Below are 18,461 nucleotides of genomic sequence, written 5' to 3' on the forward strand. Positions count from 1 at the left end.
TTAATTATATAAAACAAATTGTATTATGTAGTGTCATAATATTAATATACAATATTTCAATTTGATTTCATTTTATTCTTCTTAAAAGTTTTCTTATTCTTAGTCTTGTCACCAATATTATTAGCTTTCTTTTCTTTCAGCTGACCAACTTTTTTCTGCTTCTTTTTCATTTTATTCTTCAGTTTTTTCGCCGCTGCAATCTGGACTTTGTCTGTTATTTTTGCTTCACTCTGGTTTATAACTTTAGCTGTTGTAGCATTTGGTAGTGCTGGTTTTTTGTTTTTCTTTTTATTTTTATTCTTCTTTTTCTTCGGACTGCTATTATTTCCAACTCGTGCATAGCGACTCTGATGATGAGACGTAAGTCTGGAAGATACCTTGGACGGAAAACGCCATGCCATAATGTTTCGCTATGTTCATAAAGGAATTGCCCGCCGGCCATTATAACGTCGGCCCCAGAAACCCAGGCATATCCCCTTATAATAGTATATGGAGATGATATGTTGTATAAATAAAGATCTGGTTAAATAATTGGTTTAATAAAAGTATGTTTCTTGAAGAAGAATACATTTTTTATCACTTTTGCGAAGTAAGCGGCAAAGTAACATTTGAAACTGTATTGGGTTTTTCTGTTACCAACAAACGTAACAAACAAGAAAACGAATAAACAAACCAATCATCTATACCTACTTATTATAAATCTAGAGAGATCAATTCTGTACATGAAATACATTTCCAAAATAAATATCAGGGGGTGATTAGTGATTGATACTGATGCCAAAAATGCAATCAGTAATTTTTTTTTGTCTATATGTATGTTTACTATAAAAACAAAAGCTACTCAACTGATTTTAACGAAACTTGGTACAATTATTCTTCATACCCCTGGGCAGGTTATAGTATACTTTTCATCACGCTACGATCAATAGGAGCAGAGCAGTGAAAGGAAATGTTGGGAAAACAGTAGAAGTTACTCCATTTTTTCAACGATACTACTTAAGAGTTGGATTAAAGAGGTCCTTCGAGCACTTTTTATTAAAAGTGGATGCACAATCAGCGACCAAAAAACGTCCCCACTCAATGAGTGCCAAACACAACTTCTTAGCACTCAAATCAAGTAGTCGCATTTGCAAATTCAGCCTTAAACTCAATCCTTAAGATTGAATTTGCTCTAAATTGGGAATTTTATTGAATACTGGACTATATTTAAAAGCCTTTATGTATAATTTTCTTAACCAATAATTCTAAAACTTTCAAAGCAAAATTGTCCAGTTTTTAAGTGAAATTTTCTACATGATTGTGCGTTTTTTTTATTATAAGAGGTCAATGGTGCAAGCACAAAATAAAACGAAAATATTAATTATATAAAACAAATTGTATTATGTAGTGTCATAATATTAATATACAATATTTCAATTTGATTTCATTTTATTCTTCTTAAAAGTTTTCTTATTCTTAGTCTTGTCACCAATATTATTAGCTTTCTTTTCTTTCAGCTGACCAACTTTTTTCTGCTTCTTTTTCATTTTATTCTTCAGTTTTTTCGCCGCTGCAATCTGGACTTTGTCTGTTATTTTTGCTTCACTCTGGTTTATAACTTTAGCTGTTGTAGCATTTGGTAGTGCTGGTTTTTTGTTTTTCTTTTTATTTTTATTCTTCTTTTTCTTCGGACTGCTATTATTTCCAACATTAGCTTTCGCAATATTCTCTTCTTTTTTAGTCTCATTAACAACTGGAACAATTTTAGCATTAGCATTTTTATTTTCTTTAACTTTCTTTTGCTGTGTATTCACAACCTTAGTTTTATTTGTTTCAGTCTCATCTTGTTTAGTTGCTTCACTTGTTTGCGTGTTGTCGGCTGTCTTATTTTTATTTTTATTTTTCTTGTTACGTTTTTTATTAGATTTAGGTGAATTTTCATTTGAAACTTTCGGTACTTTTGAACTTTCGGCGCTGAAATTTAAAAGAAGCAAATAAATGACAGTTATAACAACTTTTACTTTAACACCAAACTGCCTACTATTTAACATATATTTTATGAAACCTATAACCTATGTTACTCACTGATAATGAAGCTTTCCATTGGTGAAAAATATTTATAAGCAGTGAAGTTGTTTAGGTGTGAAAGAGTACCAAATAAAGTCACATTCATATTTATAATATTATGTATTAGTATTAAAATATTGGCGACTCACCTATTAGGTTTACTCTTTTTGTTAACAGGTTCTACTTTAGTACTCTCTGCAGGCCTTTTGACAGATGTGTTTGATGGTTTTAACTGTTCTTCAGTTGTCGCGTCGCCATTTTGTTTTACTTCATTACCTTCCTTTTCCTCCTCATCATCTTCATCTTTAACCGGTTCTGGCTGTAAAAAGATAAAATAATCTTAATTATTTTGTTTTATAAATACCTAAGGTATAAATAATACAACTAAGAGTAATATTAGATTCACTACTAATTCAGAGATACAATAATTTTCAAGTTAAATTTCAGGTAAAATCTCTTTATTTGTCAGTATTTAACATCAAAAAAATATATAACTAAATTGGTGTAAGTAAAATTAACTTACTATAACATTGGAGAATTTCTTGAGTTTAGCTACAAAGAACCCATCCATATTGTGAGTATGAGGGTAAAATCGCCTTGTTAATTTCAACGATGGATGGAATCTGTGATGCCTGTACTTCACAAAACCTTCAGTACCAAAATCAAGACCTGTTGGCACCAATTTAACATTTCTTCTTTTCAATGCATAGTTTATCACCCATTCATTTTCTTCGGGCAAAATCGAACAAGTTGAATACACTATATATCCACCAGTACTTGATTTTGCATTACAACAGTCTATAGCAGCTAACAGCAGTTGCCTTTGCAAATTAAAACACCTTTGTACATCTTTTTGATCCTTTGTTGTTTTAACACTCGGATCCTTTGCTATAACACCTGTCCCTGTACATGGTGCATCAACTAGTACCCTGTCAAACCCTTTGATCACTTCAGGGAATTCTCTGCCATCATAATTACAGACTATTGCGTTAACAACACCCAGTCTGTGGAAATTACCAACAATGGCTTTAGTTCTTTCTTTATTTGCATCATTCGCAAATAAAGCACCTGTATTTTTCATTATAGCAGCTATATGTGATGCTTTACCACCAGGAGCAGCGCACATGTCTAGAATCCTTTCATTTTCTTGTGGAGCGAGCGCCATGACAGGCAAATAACTGGACGCACCTTGCAGAATATAATGCCCAGCTAAATATTCAGGCGTAGCACCAATTGGTACTGTAGAACTATACACTACCAGTCCTACTTTACTCCATTTTCCAACTGGATCCAAATTGACACCTCTGTTTATGAGTGCCTGAGCTAAATCTCTTCTCCTTGTCTTTAGACTGTTAGTTCTTATAGTCAAAGGCCTGGCTACTTCGCTCGCTTCAAGAAATTCCACCAATTCCTGAACTGGGAATAACTGCATAAGAACTTCCATAAGGAATTCATTATAACTGTAATATGTACACAAATCTTTGTGCAACAACTCTGTGTATTCACAACGAGATCTGGTCTGCTCCTTCAATCTGCTAAAATCACCCAACACTGTCACTACATCTTTGATTCTTTGATGTATTTCTTGTAAATTAGTGGGATTTTGCAATTCCTCTTCAGATGGAAAAGCAAAGACATCCTGTTTAGCTATATTAAGCTGTAACTCTTCATCAGCTAGCTTTTTGTCTAATTTTTGTTTCCTTTTTAATTTGATGTTGGCCTTCTCAATGGGCAGCTTGTCATCATCTTTATCATCGCCCTCACTATCACCTTCACTTTGTTCACTGGAATCTGAATCATAGGTCATCTTATTTGTTTTAGGATCATCTTCTGATTCTTGATCATTACCTCCATCATCATTATCATCAGAATCTTCAAACAAATCATCCAGTTTGCCAACCTAAAAAAGAATAAAACTCCTTTGAGCATGATTATATTTAATTTAAAAACATACAAAAATCACAGAATATTATACTGAGCTTCTATGATTTGTTTTCAAATATTTGTCACATAGCTGCAATGTTCTATACCAGCGCTTCTCAAAGTGGGGTGTGTGACAAGATTTATGTAATGGTGGTGAATTAGGTTGGTTAGGGGTTTGCTGTTATCTGAAACTTTAATGGGGGTATGTCAAGCCATAAGCTTGAGAAACCCTAGTCTATAGTATTTAATAAATGTTCATTTGGATGTGCAAATTAGATATTATTATGGACTGTAATATACACTAAAAATATATGAGAAAGAAAAATAACCTTATATTGTTCTTTTACAGGTTTGGCAGATACTTGATCATCATCAGCATCAGATTCTTCTTCTGAAGCATTTTCCTCATCTTCTTCAACCTCTTCCTCGTCTTCACTATCACTATCTGGTTGATTTTCTGAAAGTTTCTTTTTATCTTTTTTCTTGAGTGTTAACCATTCTTTATTGTCATCTGTAAAGCCTGTAACAAGAGATAAATGTATATCTTTCCTCTCATTTATTTTTATACTTAGTTTAAAGTCGAAACAGCCTGCCTTTTTTTTATTCTTCCCAAGGTGAGATTGTAATCAAAGACTATTTGACTACAATCTCACCTGATGGTAAGTGATGATGCAATCTATGATGCAAGCGGACTAACTTATTAGGAGGAGGATGAGAATCCCTTTTCGGTTTCTACGCAACAGCATACCGGAACGCTAAATAGCTTGGTGGCAATATAGAAACCTGGACCTGGACCAATATAGAAAATCTTAATTGACCCAGGTGGGGATCAGACCCAGGACCTCAGTTATGTATGTATGTTCTCGGTTAGGTTGTTAAAAGTAGCAGACAATATACTTCTCATCAAAAAAATCAAAACACTATATGTGGAGTGTTTTGATTTTTTTATATTGTCTGCTACTTTTAACATGGTCCATTAATTTTGGCTCTACAATACATACACAGGTTTTATTTACCTCATCATCATCATTATCAGTCTATTTTAATGGCCCACTACTTACTCTCTTACTCAAGTACTCGAAGCATTCATGCAAATAGTAAAAGTAAGCAATGATGCAGCCTATGGTGAAACATGCTAGCCTAAAAGATTCACTCTAGACTTGAAGTTACTCATGTTGTACGTGGTAGGGTCTCAGCTCTACCAACAGGGGGACCGGAGATATATTACTCTGTTAAAGTGCTGTCATCAGAATACCAAATACACCTGTTTTAAGCAGGTTGATCACATAGCAGGTAGTGTAGCGGAGAAAGCTGATCTGTGAAGAACCAACCAGTATATGATGCCATTTGATCAGACACGCTGTCATCTAAGACAACTCACTTATCGGAGAGAGAATTTGGATCTTACGCACAACAATGATCTTGACAAAGACCCACAAAAATCAAAATCTATGATATACAAAAACTCCACACTACACAAAAATTTAAATTACCTACCATTGACATTTTCATCCTCTGATGTATCTTCAGAATCTTCAACAATTTCTTTTTCTTGTTGTTTCGCAACATTCTTTTTTGCCTCCTTAAGAGCTTTTCTCTTATCAATTACTTCCTTCTTCTTTTTTGCCCGCCGAGCAGCCCTTTGCTTCTGTCTATGGCTTAACTGTTTTTCTTCCTTGTCATGATCAACTGAAATATAAGAAATTAACTCTAATACAGCAATCTTCAAGCATTAGAAACTTCTGCAATGTTTTACAGTGTTTTGCCCTCATTCAAACCTCAACATCAGGGACACTAAATATAAAAATAATGCAGGGACACTGTTAGCTAACCCTAAGGATATGGCTATACCCAAACAATATTTAAACAAGTTATGCCCTGGAAAATAAAACAATGTTTAAATAAATATAGATAATTATTACTTTCTATCCTTATTGATGATAATAGTGTTTTACAATACAGCTTGTAATGATTTTGCATCTTATATGCAAATCATGGGCACTTTGCCATGGTTTTTAGGACAAGTTTAGTATTTGAAAGTATTAAATTTAACATTTCACACAAAAACACCTACATATCGAAGTAGTAAGTCATATCAAATAACATGTGAAATATCTGACTAAAATTTAGAGATAGTAAAGTGTTCAGAAAACCAGCCAGATTAAAACACTACGCTTATTATTTATAAAACCAATTGAAAATATTAAAAAGACACTTACTCAGGCCTTTTTTAAACACCGGATCACCCTGTTTACGGGCTTTTCTTCCCGGTCCCTTCTTAACCTTTTTTGTTTCGTCGAATTTTGCCTTACGACCCATTTAGGTGACTGATTTATATTACAAATCAATTAATTCAAATTAAAAACACGTGTGAAACTTGAAAATAAATTACCACAAGCAAAGACCTGAAAATTAAATAACCTAAAAATAAATTACGCCACAGAACCACAGAAGACAGATCACATTCATACTCTGTGTACCAGTATAAGTGTATTATCTATGTTCTGTGGTTGTCTTAATAACATAGCCTAGAGTTTGGGATTGCCATTCAACTACACAAACCGGCATTTTAAGGGAGCTCTTTACACGACGAAAACGATTACAACAATGAAACATCGATTCTATTCTATAGCAACAGTTTTTATAAACGTAATCCGTTAGATCATTGATTCTTGATCTTTGACAGAGGGGGTAACGGTTTACGAGGCAGGTCCTTTTTTTTTAATGGTCTAAGTTCTAAAAAGAATCTGTGTCGTGGTCCTTGAATTGTCAGTTGTCAGATGATTGGCAAATGTCATTTTATTTTACCCGTGTTTTCTAGTAAAATTAAAATGACAATTAAAAAATAGTTATGTTTTAATAAAAAAATCACGTTAAATATGAAATTTGTATTCGTGATTGTGGTGTAAATATGCTAGCATTTCATGATGTTTTAAAAAAACTTCAGTAGAAAAATCGAAAACAAATACTATTAAAGTATTAGTCATAATGTTTGCAATTTAAAACGAAATCTGATAAATTTCTCGAGATGGTTTTGTCTAAAATATACAGTTCAGGATCTCGAGCTTTGTTTCATGAGGCCAATATATTAAGGCAAGTAAAAGCAATTATAATTTCACTAATGTTGTGTATAATCTAAGTTCTATAAATTATTATTATCTTAATTTTAGATGCCAGGGTCATTACGTAAATATTGCTTATTGCCAATGTCACACTATAAACCAGCAAAGACGCACTTTCTTCAACTTTGCCAATTCTAGTCGAAAAAGAGAATATAGTGGAAGACAGTTAGTAGGGTAAGTTTGGTGTTTGTAAGCAGTCCTTTAGTCTTAAGTAGGTAATAAAATACATAATAAATCTAATGTAGTTAGTTATAATTACGCTTAAAATTATCATCAATCAATCAATCAATCAATCAATACATATAAATAACATAGAAGTGTTTGTCTGTCATTTCAAAATAACTGTGTTTTCTCAAGTGCTTTAAGTTATTTACACTATACCAAACCACAACCAAGCTTATTTATAAAATGTCTGGGCTCATTTTTAAAACAGCAGAAATGACTTTCACTATAAAAATTTTTTGTCTCCATAAAATCTCCATGGTTCCCTCAGGATTTATTTCTGATTTTTAAGAGAATTAAGTGACAAGCATTATTTTTATAATTGCAAATACAAATGCTAATTATTCAGTTGCAGAGTAAAACAATTCCTCATTAGTTATCATGAAGTATTAAGATACCTATTTTAATACATTTATGTAAAGTCTATTTTTTTAAAGCAGAGACTGAAATGACAATTGGAAACGTCAAACATAAAAATAATGTGACCAGCATATAAAGAATAAGGTTGTCCTAACGATTCTGATTCGATTAAAATCGATAAAAAAAAAATACAATGATACATCAGAAGTAAAATAATTTTTTAAAATGTGTAATTATGATATCAAAAGTTGTATAAATCATATAATATAATAATATTCTTTTTGTAAATTATTAATACTTAGTATTTATTTTGTATTTTATTAACATTAATAAAAATTTTAAAAATGATAAATAAATAAATAGGAGAAAAGACAAAATTTACCAAAGAGATTCAATTGTTCCTTTCTTAAAATAATAATTCAGTTCTGTCACATTATGATAGCTAATGACATGATGCCATTTTGTGTCTACTGTCTGTTGGTAATTGGCATTCGATACGTTTGTGTTCTCGTGATCGGATGTGTTCTGTGTATGGACGTTTTTTTAAAGTGATGTTTTTGTTATTTGTTATGTTAAGTTTCTGTTACGTTTATTTTCATTGTTGTTAGTTGAGTTTTGTTTTTTTTTCCTGTTTTTATTATTTAATACTCAATAAGATGGCTGATGATCAACCATCTACTTCTTCGCATAGGCCCCGTGAAGAAGTTCTTTCTCCAAGGAAAAAACGTAAAAAATTAATGATGTCAAAAAACTATTTAAAGAAGGGCTTAGGCTGGTAACCCTGCAGCGATGGATTAGCTGTATATCACACGTTATCAAAATGGAAAATGAGATGTACCGCCTGGGTTCTATAATAGAAGAAGTGGAAGAAAGATTTTTAATTGAAGTTGGTAATGACTCTAATACCAGTTCATACAATGAAAGTTCAGACTCTGAATAAATATAATATAAAAATTTTAATAGCTTTTTTTTCATTACAGAAATTAAAAAGTACAATAACAAAAAATCGAATTATACGAATCATAATATTATAAATTAACAATTTACATTATAGGTACTATCCAATGATTAATATTTTGCGAAAAATACTTTCATTGTAATTGAATTACAAATACATTTTGTGGAATGCATTGATTGATTGAAATCGTGAATTAGTTAAATATTTTCATCGATAATAATTATTTCAATTAAGTGAAAATTATTTTATTATATTTTCTGGTCCATATCTGACAAATCGATACTAAGCAATCATTTGATTCCTGAATATCGATTTTGTGACGTCCCTATTTACATCATATAAAAATCAGGCAACACATGAAACGTCATTTTTGTCTCTGTAGAGAATAAACACACTATAATAAAAATTACTTGTTTCAGTTATACTATGGAACAGATGTATAATGTGGTCTCAGATGTGGAGAACTATCACAAATTTGTTCCTTGGTGTAAAAAGTCTATAGTGCTAACTAAAACACCAAGCAACCTCAAAGCAGACCTAATAGTTGGTTTTCCACCAATAAATGAAAGCTACACATCTAATGTAACTTTAATAAAACCACACCTAGTGAAAGCAGAATGTACTGACGGCAAGCTGTTCCATTATATGCTAACTCTTTGGAGATTCAGTTCTGGATTGAAGAGAGAACACCAGTCCTGTGTTGTTGACTTTCAAATATCTTTCGAATTTCGTTCTGCGTTCCATTCTAATTTATCAAATTTATTTTTTGACCAAGTCGCTAGACAGATGGAGGGAGCATTCGTTCAGGAAGCAGGTAGAAGATATGGAGCAGCTTCATTGCCGCCTAGAAATCTCCTGCAAAATGGACATGTGATAAAAAGTTGACGAATTTTATATTTTTAGTTAGCAAAAGTATTATATTATTTATTTATTCAATTATAAATTAGCATATAAAAAATTGTATAGTTCGACTCATACTGAATTCACAAAAAAAATGCTATGGGGAGGTACAGGATTAATGGATAAGTGAGTTAATATTACTTTTATATTAACTAATAAGAACAAATGTGACATGTAATGAAAGTGATAAGAAAAAATGTTAAACAAAAATAAAAGGAATGGTATTCTCAAAGAGGAGATACCTACATTATAAATAGAAAATCATAACAAGAATGAGGAATAAACTAGAAAATTCTGAAATAACTAAAGGATCTAAATACTTAATGTTTATGGCAAACTAAACCAAATATACAATAATGTCAAACAAAACTATTTATAATTTATTACATAATATTTTTAGTACTAAACTTTTTATTTTACTCCATGTTGAAGGTGATCTATTAGATTAATGTAATAAACAAAGATTTCATGTTATTTTTGGAATACTACTTAATTTCTTTTAAGATCAAAAAAGGCAAGTTATGCTAGAACATGAACTACACCAACAAATTGCATTTTGGTTCATACATTAATATGATAGTGTAGAAAAGGTAGGGTATGAGCCTGACTTGTTACTGTTACTTTAAAATATTTACTTATACTTTAAATCAGAATAATGTAATTCATGCATAACTTACATTATTTTGACATGAATATCCAGGCAGGCAATTTTACAGATTTAGGACTACATTGCACCAAACTTCAAGTCTCTCTGACGTAACATGAACTGCGCTATGTTTAACCAGGCTGGGATATGTTTTTGTTTACTGTGCACGTTAACGTTTCATGTTCTATGCGGTAACTAAGTTTTGGAGCAAGGTACATATATAGTTCAAATACTTGTAGAATAAATTAGAAAGATAGACAATAAATACTGGTCAGTCATGTATATTAATATTTAATTATCTTACAACCACACTATATCTTATGATATTACATTTGTCCACACTGTGAAATTGTCACTGGTATTTTAGGTTTATTATTTGGACCAGTTGGTACATTTTCTATTTTTCTCATAACTAACAAACCATCAATAACTCTACCAAAAACCACATGTTTATTGTCTAAGAAATTACACTTTGCACAAGTAATGAAAAATTGACAGCCATTGGTATCCTTGCCACTGTTTGCCATGGACAAAAGGCCTGGGGAGTCATGTTTTAGTGCAAAGTTTTCATCTGCAAATGTACTTCCTCCATAAATGCTCATGACACCAGTACCGTCACCCTGAAAAAGAATAAATAAATTATAACAAAATAATAATGTATACAAATATTTTAATGCTGAAGAGTTTGTTTGTTCGTATGTTTGGTTGAATGAGCTAATCTCAGGAACGACTGATCCGATTGGAAAAATTGTTTATGTGTTAAATAGCCCATTCATCGAGAAAGGTTATATATTATTCCCGTAATCCGATGGGAATGAGAACCACGCGGGTAAAACCGCGCGGCGTCAGCTAGTAGAAAGATAAGCAAAGACTTTTTTTAGAACTTTTAAAAGGAACTATTCCATTATACATGGTTGTTGCATAAACATAACACAGCTTGCAACTTAAATTCTCTGAAATGATAATTCTTCCCTTTTTCGCCTTATTATTCATTAATTTGCTCTGTCCATATTGGTTGTGGGCGTGATGCCTTATTATGAATGGACTATACAAGATCATTTTTCTTTTTTTCAATTTAAACCAGTACTATGGATAAGCACATTTTATTAATTAAACTCTCCAGGTTCATCATCATTATCAGCTGATGGACGTCCACTGCTGGTCAGAGGACCTCTTGCATAGACTCCCAAACAAAACAGTCTTCGAGTCGCCAGCATCCAGCGGCTCCCTGCAATCTGCATTAATGTCTTCATAATATTATAGTATAAATAAAAATAATATAAAAATTTGACCTTACATTGACAAAATCTCCACCTTGGATCATAAAATCTTTTATAACTCTGTGAAATGTTGCTCCTTTGTAACCCAGTGGTACACCATCTCTTCTATATTCGCCTGTACAAAATTCTCTGAAATTTTCACTTGTTTTTGGCACTACATCAGCAAACAGTTCAAATATCATGCGGCCTATTTCCTGAAATATATAAGTAAAATTAGTAGGTAGTATTCATTAAGTCATGCAAATAAGATTTAATTTTTATTAATCACTATTATTATAAACTTTAATTAATTCTCTGACAAAACAGGCTGCCCTTTATATAAAAAAAATTAATGAATGCTTTCTATAAAACGAATGCCAAGCAATCAGTATAACTTGTTGGATACTTACATCTTCGTGCAAAATGTAATACATTTCATCTACAACTAAGCAAATCATTCAGAAGATATGGTGCATCAAAATGCATTTTATGTATAGAAATTTAGCCATTACACTAAGAAATCTAGCTTAACCAGTATACAACATACCTAAACAGTTAGTTTTGCTGTACACTGATAACATGCAAGGAAAAAAAAACATTTTTTGATATACCACTAACTTTGACTCTCTATTAAATAAACTAATATAGAGAATAGTTAACATTCGAATTAAAAACATAAGATGTGGTTGATTTACCGTTGTTCCTACTGTTATATCGAAGAAAACCACCGGATTATTTGGGTTTCTCAACTGTGACTGAATTTGGTTCCATGTCGGCATCGTTTGTTATTGTTTTCAAAATCTTCAACAGGTACTGTTACTGGTTAATTACTAGTAGAGTAAGAGTGACTGCGCGGTTTAACTTAAATAGATATAAATAATACAGCAAAGTCAATAGTTATTTTGAATGTTTCAGTACTTTTCTTAAAAGTTTTAAATTTATTACAAAGTTACAAACTGCTAAATTATTATAACCTTAAAATTTAAACTTTTTTTAACACCTCTCTGTCTGGACCGCTCTGTGGTCTGACGTCTGAGACACAGAAACAGATTAGATATCTTACTACCGTGCTACTACGGTCTGAGATGTGAGTCCACAGATGACAAATGAGAGACACCCTGTACTCATCGTCATCTTTTCTCTGAGCTCCAGCTTTTTAGAGCCTCTCTAAGTCGCCAAAGACTGTATAATTAACTCATAAAAAATGATTAGATCATAGATAACATGCACTCAGACCAATTACCTTTTGACTTGTATCGTACTTTTAATCGTCAACTGTTAAATATTTTCTATGTGCGAGTACCTCGACCCTTTCAAAAAAAGTCAAATTGTCTTTTTTTTTGAAAGACATATTGTGTCCTTGCGCTACACACAATTATATTTAATTTTAATTTATGGAGATGGTCCACTCTTGTACCCCGTACCAATAAATTTTAAAAATACAAGTATTTTATTAAAGTGAATAAATCTAACTAAATAAAATTAAAACCCAAGTTTTTCAGTTATATCAAGATATTTATTTATTAAATCGTCCTAAAAGCAATTTTGACATGGAAATTGACAGAAAACATCACAACGATTACTGAAGAATTTAAGTAAATTCGTAGATTTGTTTAAAGTTAAAAATTTAATTTTCATTTATTTCCACCAGGGTATAATGAATTCTGGGCTCCATACAATTTTTGACCATCTTCTTTATTTTAACACAATGAAACATCGATTTTTAGACGTTAGATCGTGATCATACACTTTTGACAGAGGGGTAACATCCAGCGAGGCAGCTCCAGTGTTAATTGATCTGAAGTCTAATTTACATATTTCTACAATCTCGAAAACTGAATCTAGAATGGCATGTATGTACTTGTTTATGTTGTAAGGATATGTTACATAGATTTGAAACACAATCATCGATGTGTGAGTCCCCCTCAAAAAATGACGGACAATAATTTGTTGGTGAATTTGGGTGCGATACAAGTCCTTATGTATTTGATCTGAGTTTGACGATCGTGTCCAACATTAATTTACAGCACTTAAAGCCAAAAAAAAAAACAGTTTATGAAAAAAAAAAAACTGATGACTTGAAAATGAAATTGAAAAATAAAAATTTGATGTCTGTGGTTATAACATAAATCTAACCTAAAATATAAAATATTTAATTATTTATCTATTTTAAATTAAAATATATTTAAACAGGACATTAAAAATGGCAAACAATACATTTCTCGATTATTATAGAATATTGCGCAGTGATCGAAAGGCTTCCAACGAGGATTTAAAAAGAAGTTACCAAAGTTTAGTTTTGTTGTTTCATCCGGATAAAGTCGGTGGTGGTCAGGAAGAGAAGTTTCATACAATACAAAAAGCGTGGTCCGTATTAAAGGAACCTGAGAGCCGAAGACAGTATGATGCAGAGCTTGCATGTTACGAAAATCACCAACTTTTGCTTTACGAAACTATAACTCTATCACAAATGGAATTCGATACAGCTGAAGATGTTTACACTTATCAGTGCAGATGTAACGGTATCTACTATTTAGAGGCAAGTGAATTACTAATTTGTTCTAATCAAGTAGTTATTGGTTGTGATGAGTGCTCATTCTCCATTAAAGTTAATATTCCAAGGTGATTGCAGTATGTTTGCATGTAGTACGGCCAGTGGCGTAGAGATATGGGGATCATGAAATGAATTGAATGAAAAAATTTTGAATAATGCAAATGTGTACACCTTACACAAAAATATGACTTCAAAAGTTATGGTAATGTTGACCTCGGGTCTGAAGCACAGGTAGTTTATCTTGATCTTCAATATGTTGCAACATAGACTTATTAAATAAGTAAACGGTATCTTGCTGTCAAACATCTGAAGCACCATAATGGCACCAAGTATCTATGTGTGTTTGAAGTGTAATAAAGGAAATTAATCGGCGGTCTGTCCGTCTTCATATTATGTGTCTGTGTTGTCCTATGAGTACATTCAAACTGGCAGAGTTGAGGTGCATCACTTAGTTTAGGAGATGGGGTTTTATTTTATTTTAAAACTCTAGCCATGCCACTGAGTTCGACTGACTTTTCAGTGAAAATTTAACATTAATCTATACATGAGCGATTTATTTCTGTAATATGTGTGATGCTATGCTATAATATTACCATAGCTGGGCATTAACTCGTTAATCCGTTAATCATTAATTAACGAAGTTAACATTTTGCTTAACGGATTAACTTTTAAAAATGTTTACGGACCTGTTATCTTCCGTTAACATGCTGAAGCCCGTTAATCGGTAATCCAATGCCTACTATTTACCGCGCGAAGCGATTAACAGGTTTAGACAAGTAAGAAGTTATGATTTATTTTTTCAAAGAAATCAACAAATTACTATATTTATGTTAAAATTATAGATAAAATCAACTAAAATCAATTTATGGCAGATTTCCCCAGTGCCCACCCTTATTTTTCCAATGGGGATCTCACACAATGATATAAAAATGCAATATTAACCAGTCATATTAACGGATAACGATTAACGTTAACTTGCGTTTATTCTTCCGGAATGTAACGCTTTAACGTTTAACGAAGCTAACTTTTTTTGTAGCGGATTAGCAATTAACGAAGTTAACTATTTGATTAACGGTGCCCAGCTATGAATATTACTATGTCTACTTACAGTAGCATAGCAACAGTCGTAAACATTTATACATGTAATAAATATTATAAAGCACAGCAAAAGAAATTGAATCTGATGTGATCAACTTTTATGTTAGATTGTATTTTTTAAACAGTTTGTACTTGTTTTAGTTGTAAAATTGATTTATTATTGTTCTCTTTTTATATTTTATTGATGTTTTAATTTAAGTATATTGTTATTACTTAATATATGTTAATAACTATTTAGCTTTTTATTTTAGCATTTAAAAATTCTTAATTTTTGATAATTTTGTTTGATCAGTAGATGCAGACATAACAGACTCACATACAATTTATTTATTTAATTTTGTCATTAGTACATGTAGGTACCTATTTATTTTATAAATATGAGTAATATATATGTATAGTTGTATATTATATTGTAGATTGGGGAATAAATAATATTTTTAATCAGGATTTACTTTTTACAATTTCATGTAGAGTAACAACTAAATATTATACTTAACAGATATAATATGATCCCACTTCTATGTTTGTACCTTCATATAATTAGAATGATTAACAATCTCATTGTCATTTCATAGTGAGCTCATAGCGGCCAAGAACATATTTTGTAAAGAAAACTAAATGATGGTGGAGTAGTCCCAGTCCTATTTTATTTATCCCGATGCAATGAAAGAGATAGGGATATTTCCAGTTGTACAACAATTGGTACTGTTTTTCTATTAGTCTTTTCTTTTTCTTTTTCTCTTCAGAATTTGGTTGTACTACACTGTACATGTCACTGTTATTAAATTTCTTTTTTGTTTATGTTTGGTGAACAGTCAATTAGATTTTTTATGGTAGGTAATGAACTGACCAAAGATGGCATACCTTAGGAAAACCATCATAAACAAAGAACACTTTGTGGCAAACTCTTTTATTTGCCCACTCAAAGTCTGGCGAACAAACCGAACATCTAATTTATTAATCTTTTATTTTATGTAATTATACATTTTAATCAGTGTAACAAATATATCAGTGCATCATCATATCGATCTATAATCTTATGCTGGCATTATGTACGGCAATAACTTTGCAATTCATACAATTCATTCAATTCATTTATACAAGGAAAATATCCTACAAAGTGCCATCCTATGTCCATAACCTGAGGCAAAGACGTTTTCACCTTCAGCTTCATATATCTCAGTCTGTAATTACATACCCTTCTGACTGGAACACAGTGATGCGGCATGGCACCAGATACAAACATGGTAGCTATCCTAACAATTTTGCCTGCCTCTGTAGCACAGTGTATTTACAAGTCAGAGTCCTATGTTCTATTCCCGGCTGGGCCGATTGAGGTTTTCTTAATTGGTCTAGGTCTGGCTGGTGGGAGGCTTCACCCATGGCTAGTTACCACCCTACCGACAAAGACATACTGCCAAGCGATTTAGCATTCCTGCACAATGTCATGTAGAATTGAAGCAGGTGTGGATTTTCATCCTCCTCCTAACAAGTTAGCCCACTTCCATCTTAGATTGCATCATCACTTACCATCAGGTGAGATTGTAGGCAAGGGCTAACTTGTAAAGAATAAATAAAAAAAAAATAATATGGTCATGGTCACTCATACACGGTAAAATAAATAAAAGCCGTTTATCATGTTTATTACCATTTATATTATGGTTAGGCTAAAACATAAATAATATAATCATGACAAGGTAAAATTATCATAATTACGGTTAACTCATGTGAATGACTAAAATTAAACCTAAAATAAAATTTTGTACAGCATTTTATATTACAATACAACAATTTTGATAGTGATTGAAGAAAATAAATTACTACATTGAATGTCAATATTTATTTTTAAAACAGCAAATTTAAAATTCAATTTAAATTATGCAAAAAGATCTAAGCTATCACATATAATTATGCAATTTTAAATTTCATAAGAAATTTCACAAATACTTTAGTGGCAAGAACTAGAACAAATAAAATAGCAACATAATCCATAAATTAATTTTTTAAATTCTATAGAGAGTGTGAAGAGAGATGCATATAAAATCATAAGCCAACATAAATAAAACAATTTGCCATATAGCAATGAATGGCAAACTGATTTGTCCGACAGCCATTATTGCCACCACGGGCAATGTTCTGCAAACATCGCGGGGTAGCAATCACTTGTCACATTATTTGTAAAATCTTCAACATACACTCATTGAGATTACATGAATTTTATTTACCAATAAATTGATCACAAACACAATTAAATAGCGGCATACACATGATATTTACATACATTATTGTGCACACTTTTGTACTTTAAAATAAGATTCACTTAAATATGCAATAAAAAAATAATAAAATGTCCAATTGGCTAGCTCTTCACACACAAAAATAAAACTTGTGAATATTTTTTTTTATTTTCAAGTAATAGGTATACAATTTTTCTGAGGCCTAAAAATTATAGTTAAATATTATGCATGTTATATTTTGTGATACGGTGTATTTAATTTACAAATATTGCACCAAAAACTCCGCCATGTGTTGAATCAGTGACTAGATAATAACAAATAATATGCACAAATTTCAAGTTTGCTAAAATTAATAATGAGCTCAACTCTATGGCTAAGCTCTGTTACATTGTCACAAGTTCCTTTTTCTGTGTAAATGCAGCCTGATGCAGTCTATAATTTACACACTCCGCAAGCACTTTGTTACATAAAAGTGGATTTTGTGGTAAATACCCACATTTACAGTAACAATCAGCAAAGTCTCACTTTATTCACACATCTGTCCATGAAATTCTTCTTTCTCTTAGTCTGTGTGGTTGCATCTAGCGGTGCAGGTAATGAAAGTTGTGTGTGCTCATTCGAATCCAGCAAACCATCACAGGACGGGCACCTCAGTGGTATCGGCTGTATTCGTTTACAGTCTATATTATCACTACTTTCAGATAGTCTCTCTGGTAGGCTATATAAGGTTTTGACAGGCGAAGATGTGCTGCTACTAGACAGTTGTTCACAACTTTGTGAGTTTGCTGAAGCTTTTTCCATTGAAGACTGTCGACTTCGTCGAGGTCTGAAAGTTAAAAAATATTTATGAAGTACAGCATAACCTTGTATTTTTAAATAACAATGTCCTAGCTGTGTGAATTGAACAATCAACTGTATTAGATGGTCATATTTCAGAGCCATGATTAGATTAAGTCAGGTGCCTTTTTCAATCAGGATTATGACCAGGGAACAATGGATTTTATCAGGATAAACAGGATCAGGGATTTACCGGGTAAAAAGCGTTAATCCAGGATATAATCTATCTCCATTTCAAATTTCAGTTGAATCAGTTCAGTAGTTGCGGCGTGACAAACAAAAACACACAAACCTTCGCT

At 31.8% G+C, this 18,461-nt stretch overlaps 4 protein-coding genes across 11 annotated transcripts in view; 1 reads left to right on the plus strand and 3 right to left on the minus strand.

Moving 5' to 3' along the window:
* Positions 1-6,390, minus strand: LOC112043731 (uncharacterized). Its single transcript, XM_052881672.1, has 6 exons — positions 6,189-6,390; positions 5,467-5,658; positions 4,299-4,489; positions 2,570-3,946; positions 2,196-2,365; positions 1-1,953 (listed from the first exon to the last, which is right to left on the minus strand). The coding sequence occupies exons 1-6, from the start codon at positions 6,286-6,288 to the stop codon at positions 1,413-1,415; spliced, it is 2,571 nt and encodes an 856-aa protein (XP_052737632.1). The 5' UTR covers positions 6,289-6,390; the 3' UTR covers positions 1-1,412.
* A 356-nt stretch (positions 6,391-6,746) lies between these two features.
* LOC112043732 (coenzyme Q-binding protein COQ10 homolog B, mitochondrial) lies at positions 6,747-10,005 on the plus strand. Its single transcript, XM_024079270.2, has 3 exons — positions 6,747-7,062; positions 7,140-7,265; positions 9,051-10,005. The coding sequence occupies exons 1-3, from the start codon at positions 6,998-7,000 to the stop codon at positions 9,514-9,516; spliced, it is 657 nt and encodes a 218-aa protein (XP_023935038.1). The 5' UTR covers positions 6,747-6,997; the 3' UTR covers positions 9,517-10,005.
* Positions 10,006-10,442: 437 nt separating this feature from the next.
* Positions 10,443-12,460, minus strand: LOC112043733 (peptidyl-prolyl cis-trans isomerase H). The gene is made up of 3 exons (XM_024079271.2): positions 12,132-12,460; positions 11,475-11,651; positions 10,443-10,797 (listed from the first exon to the last, which is right to left on the minus strand). Exons 1-3 carry the CDS (start codon positions 12,213-12,215, stop codon positions 10,504-10,506), a joined length of 555 nt encoding a protein of 184 aa, XP_023935039.1. The 5' UTR covers positions 12,216-12,460; the 3' UTR covers positions 10,443-10,503.
* A 4,246-nt stretch (positions 12,461-16,706) lies between these two features.
* The window catches only part of LOC112043734 (NAD(+) hydrolase sarm1), an 83,626-nt gene continuing 81,871 nt past the window's right edge, over positions 16,707-18,461 (minus strand). For all 8 annotated transcript variants that reach the window (XM_052881667.1, XM_024079272.2, XM_024079273.2 and 5 more), the window contains one exon: positions 16,707-18,151. The gene's annotated coding sequence lies outside the window, so the exon portion shown is untranslated. The remainder of the gene's footprint in view (positions 18,152-18,461) is intronic.

Source organism: Bicyclus anynana, chromosome 5 (assembly GCF_947172395.1).
Source record: "Bicyclus anynana chromosome 5, ilBicAnyn1.1, whole genome shotgun sequence".
Lineage (NCBI taxonomy): Eukaryota > Metazoa > Arthropoda > Insecta > Lepidoptera > Nymphalidae > Bicyclus > Bicyclus anynana.

What these genes read in the sequence shown, in the direction of transcription:
- LOC112043731 (XM_052881672.1), bottom strand. Translation starts at nt 6,288, where the DNA reads ATGGGTCGTAAGGCAAAATTCGACGAAACAAAAAAGGTTAAGAAGGGA. An exon ending in CTGTAAAAGAACAATATAAG is followed by an intron (nt 3,947 to 4,298) that starts GTTATTTTTCTT and finishes ATTCTTTTTTAG; the next exon opens with GTTGGCAAACTGGATGATTT. An exon ending in AAAAAGAGTAAACCTAATAG is followed by an intron (nt 1,954 to 2,195) that starts GTGAGTCGCCAA and finishes TTTAAATTTCAG; the next exon opens with CGCCGAAAGTTCAAAAGTAC.
- LOC112043732 (XM_024079270.2), top strand. Translation starts at nt 6,998, where the DNA reads ATGGTTTTGTCTAAAATATACAGTTCAGGATCTCGAGCTTTGTTTCAT. An exon ending in CATGAGGCCAATATATTAAG is followed by an intron (nt 7,063 to 7,139) that starts GCAAGTAAAAGC and finishes TCTTAATTTTAG; the next exon opens with ATGCCAGGGTCATTACGTAA. An exon ending in AGTGGAAGACAGTTAGTAGG is followed by an intron (nt 7,266 to 9,050) that starts GTAAGTTTGGTG and finishes TACTTGTTTCAG; the next exon opens with TTATACTATGGAACAGATGT.
- LOC112043733 (XM_024079271.2), bottom strand. Translation starts at nt 12,215, where the DNA reads ATGCCGACATGGAACCAAATTCAGTCACAGTTGAGAAACCCAAATAAT. An exon ending in ATATAACAGTAGGAACAACG is followed by an intron (nt 11,652 to 12,131) that starts GTAAATCAACCA and finishes TATATATTTCAG; the next exon opens with GAAATAGGCCGCATGATATT. An exon ending in AAGGTGGAGATTTTGTCAAT is followed by an intron (nt 10,798 to 11,474) that starts GTAAGGTCAAAT and finishes ATTCTTTTTCAG; the next exon opens with GGTGACGGTACTGGTGTCAT.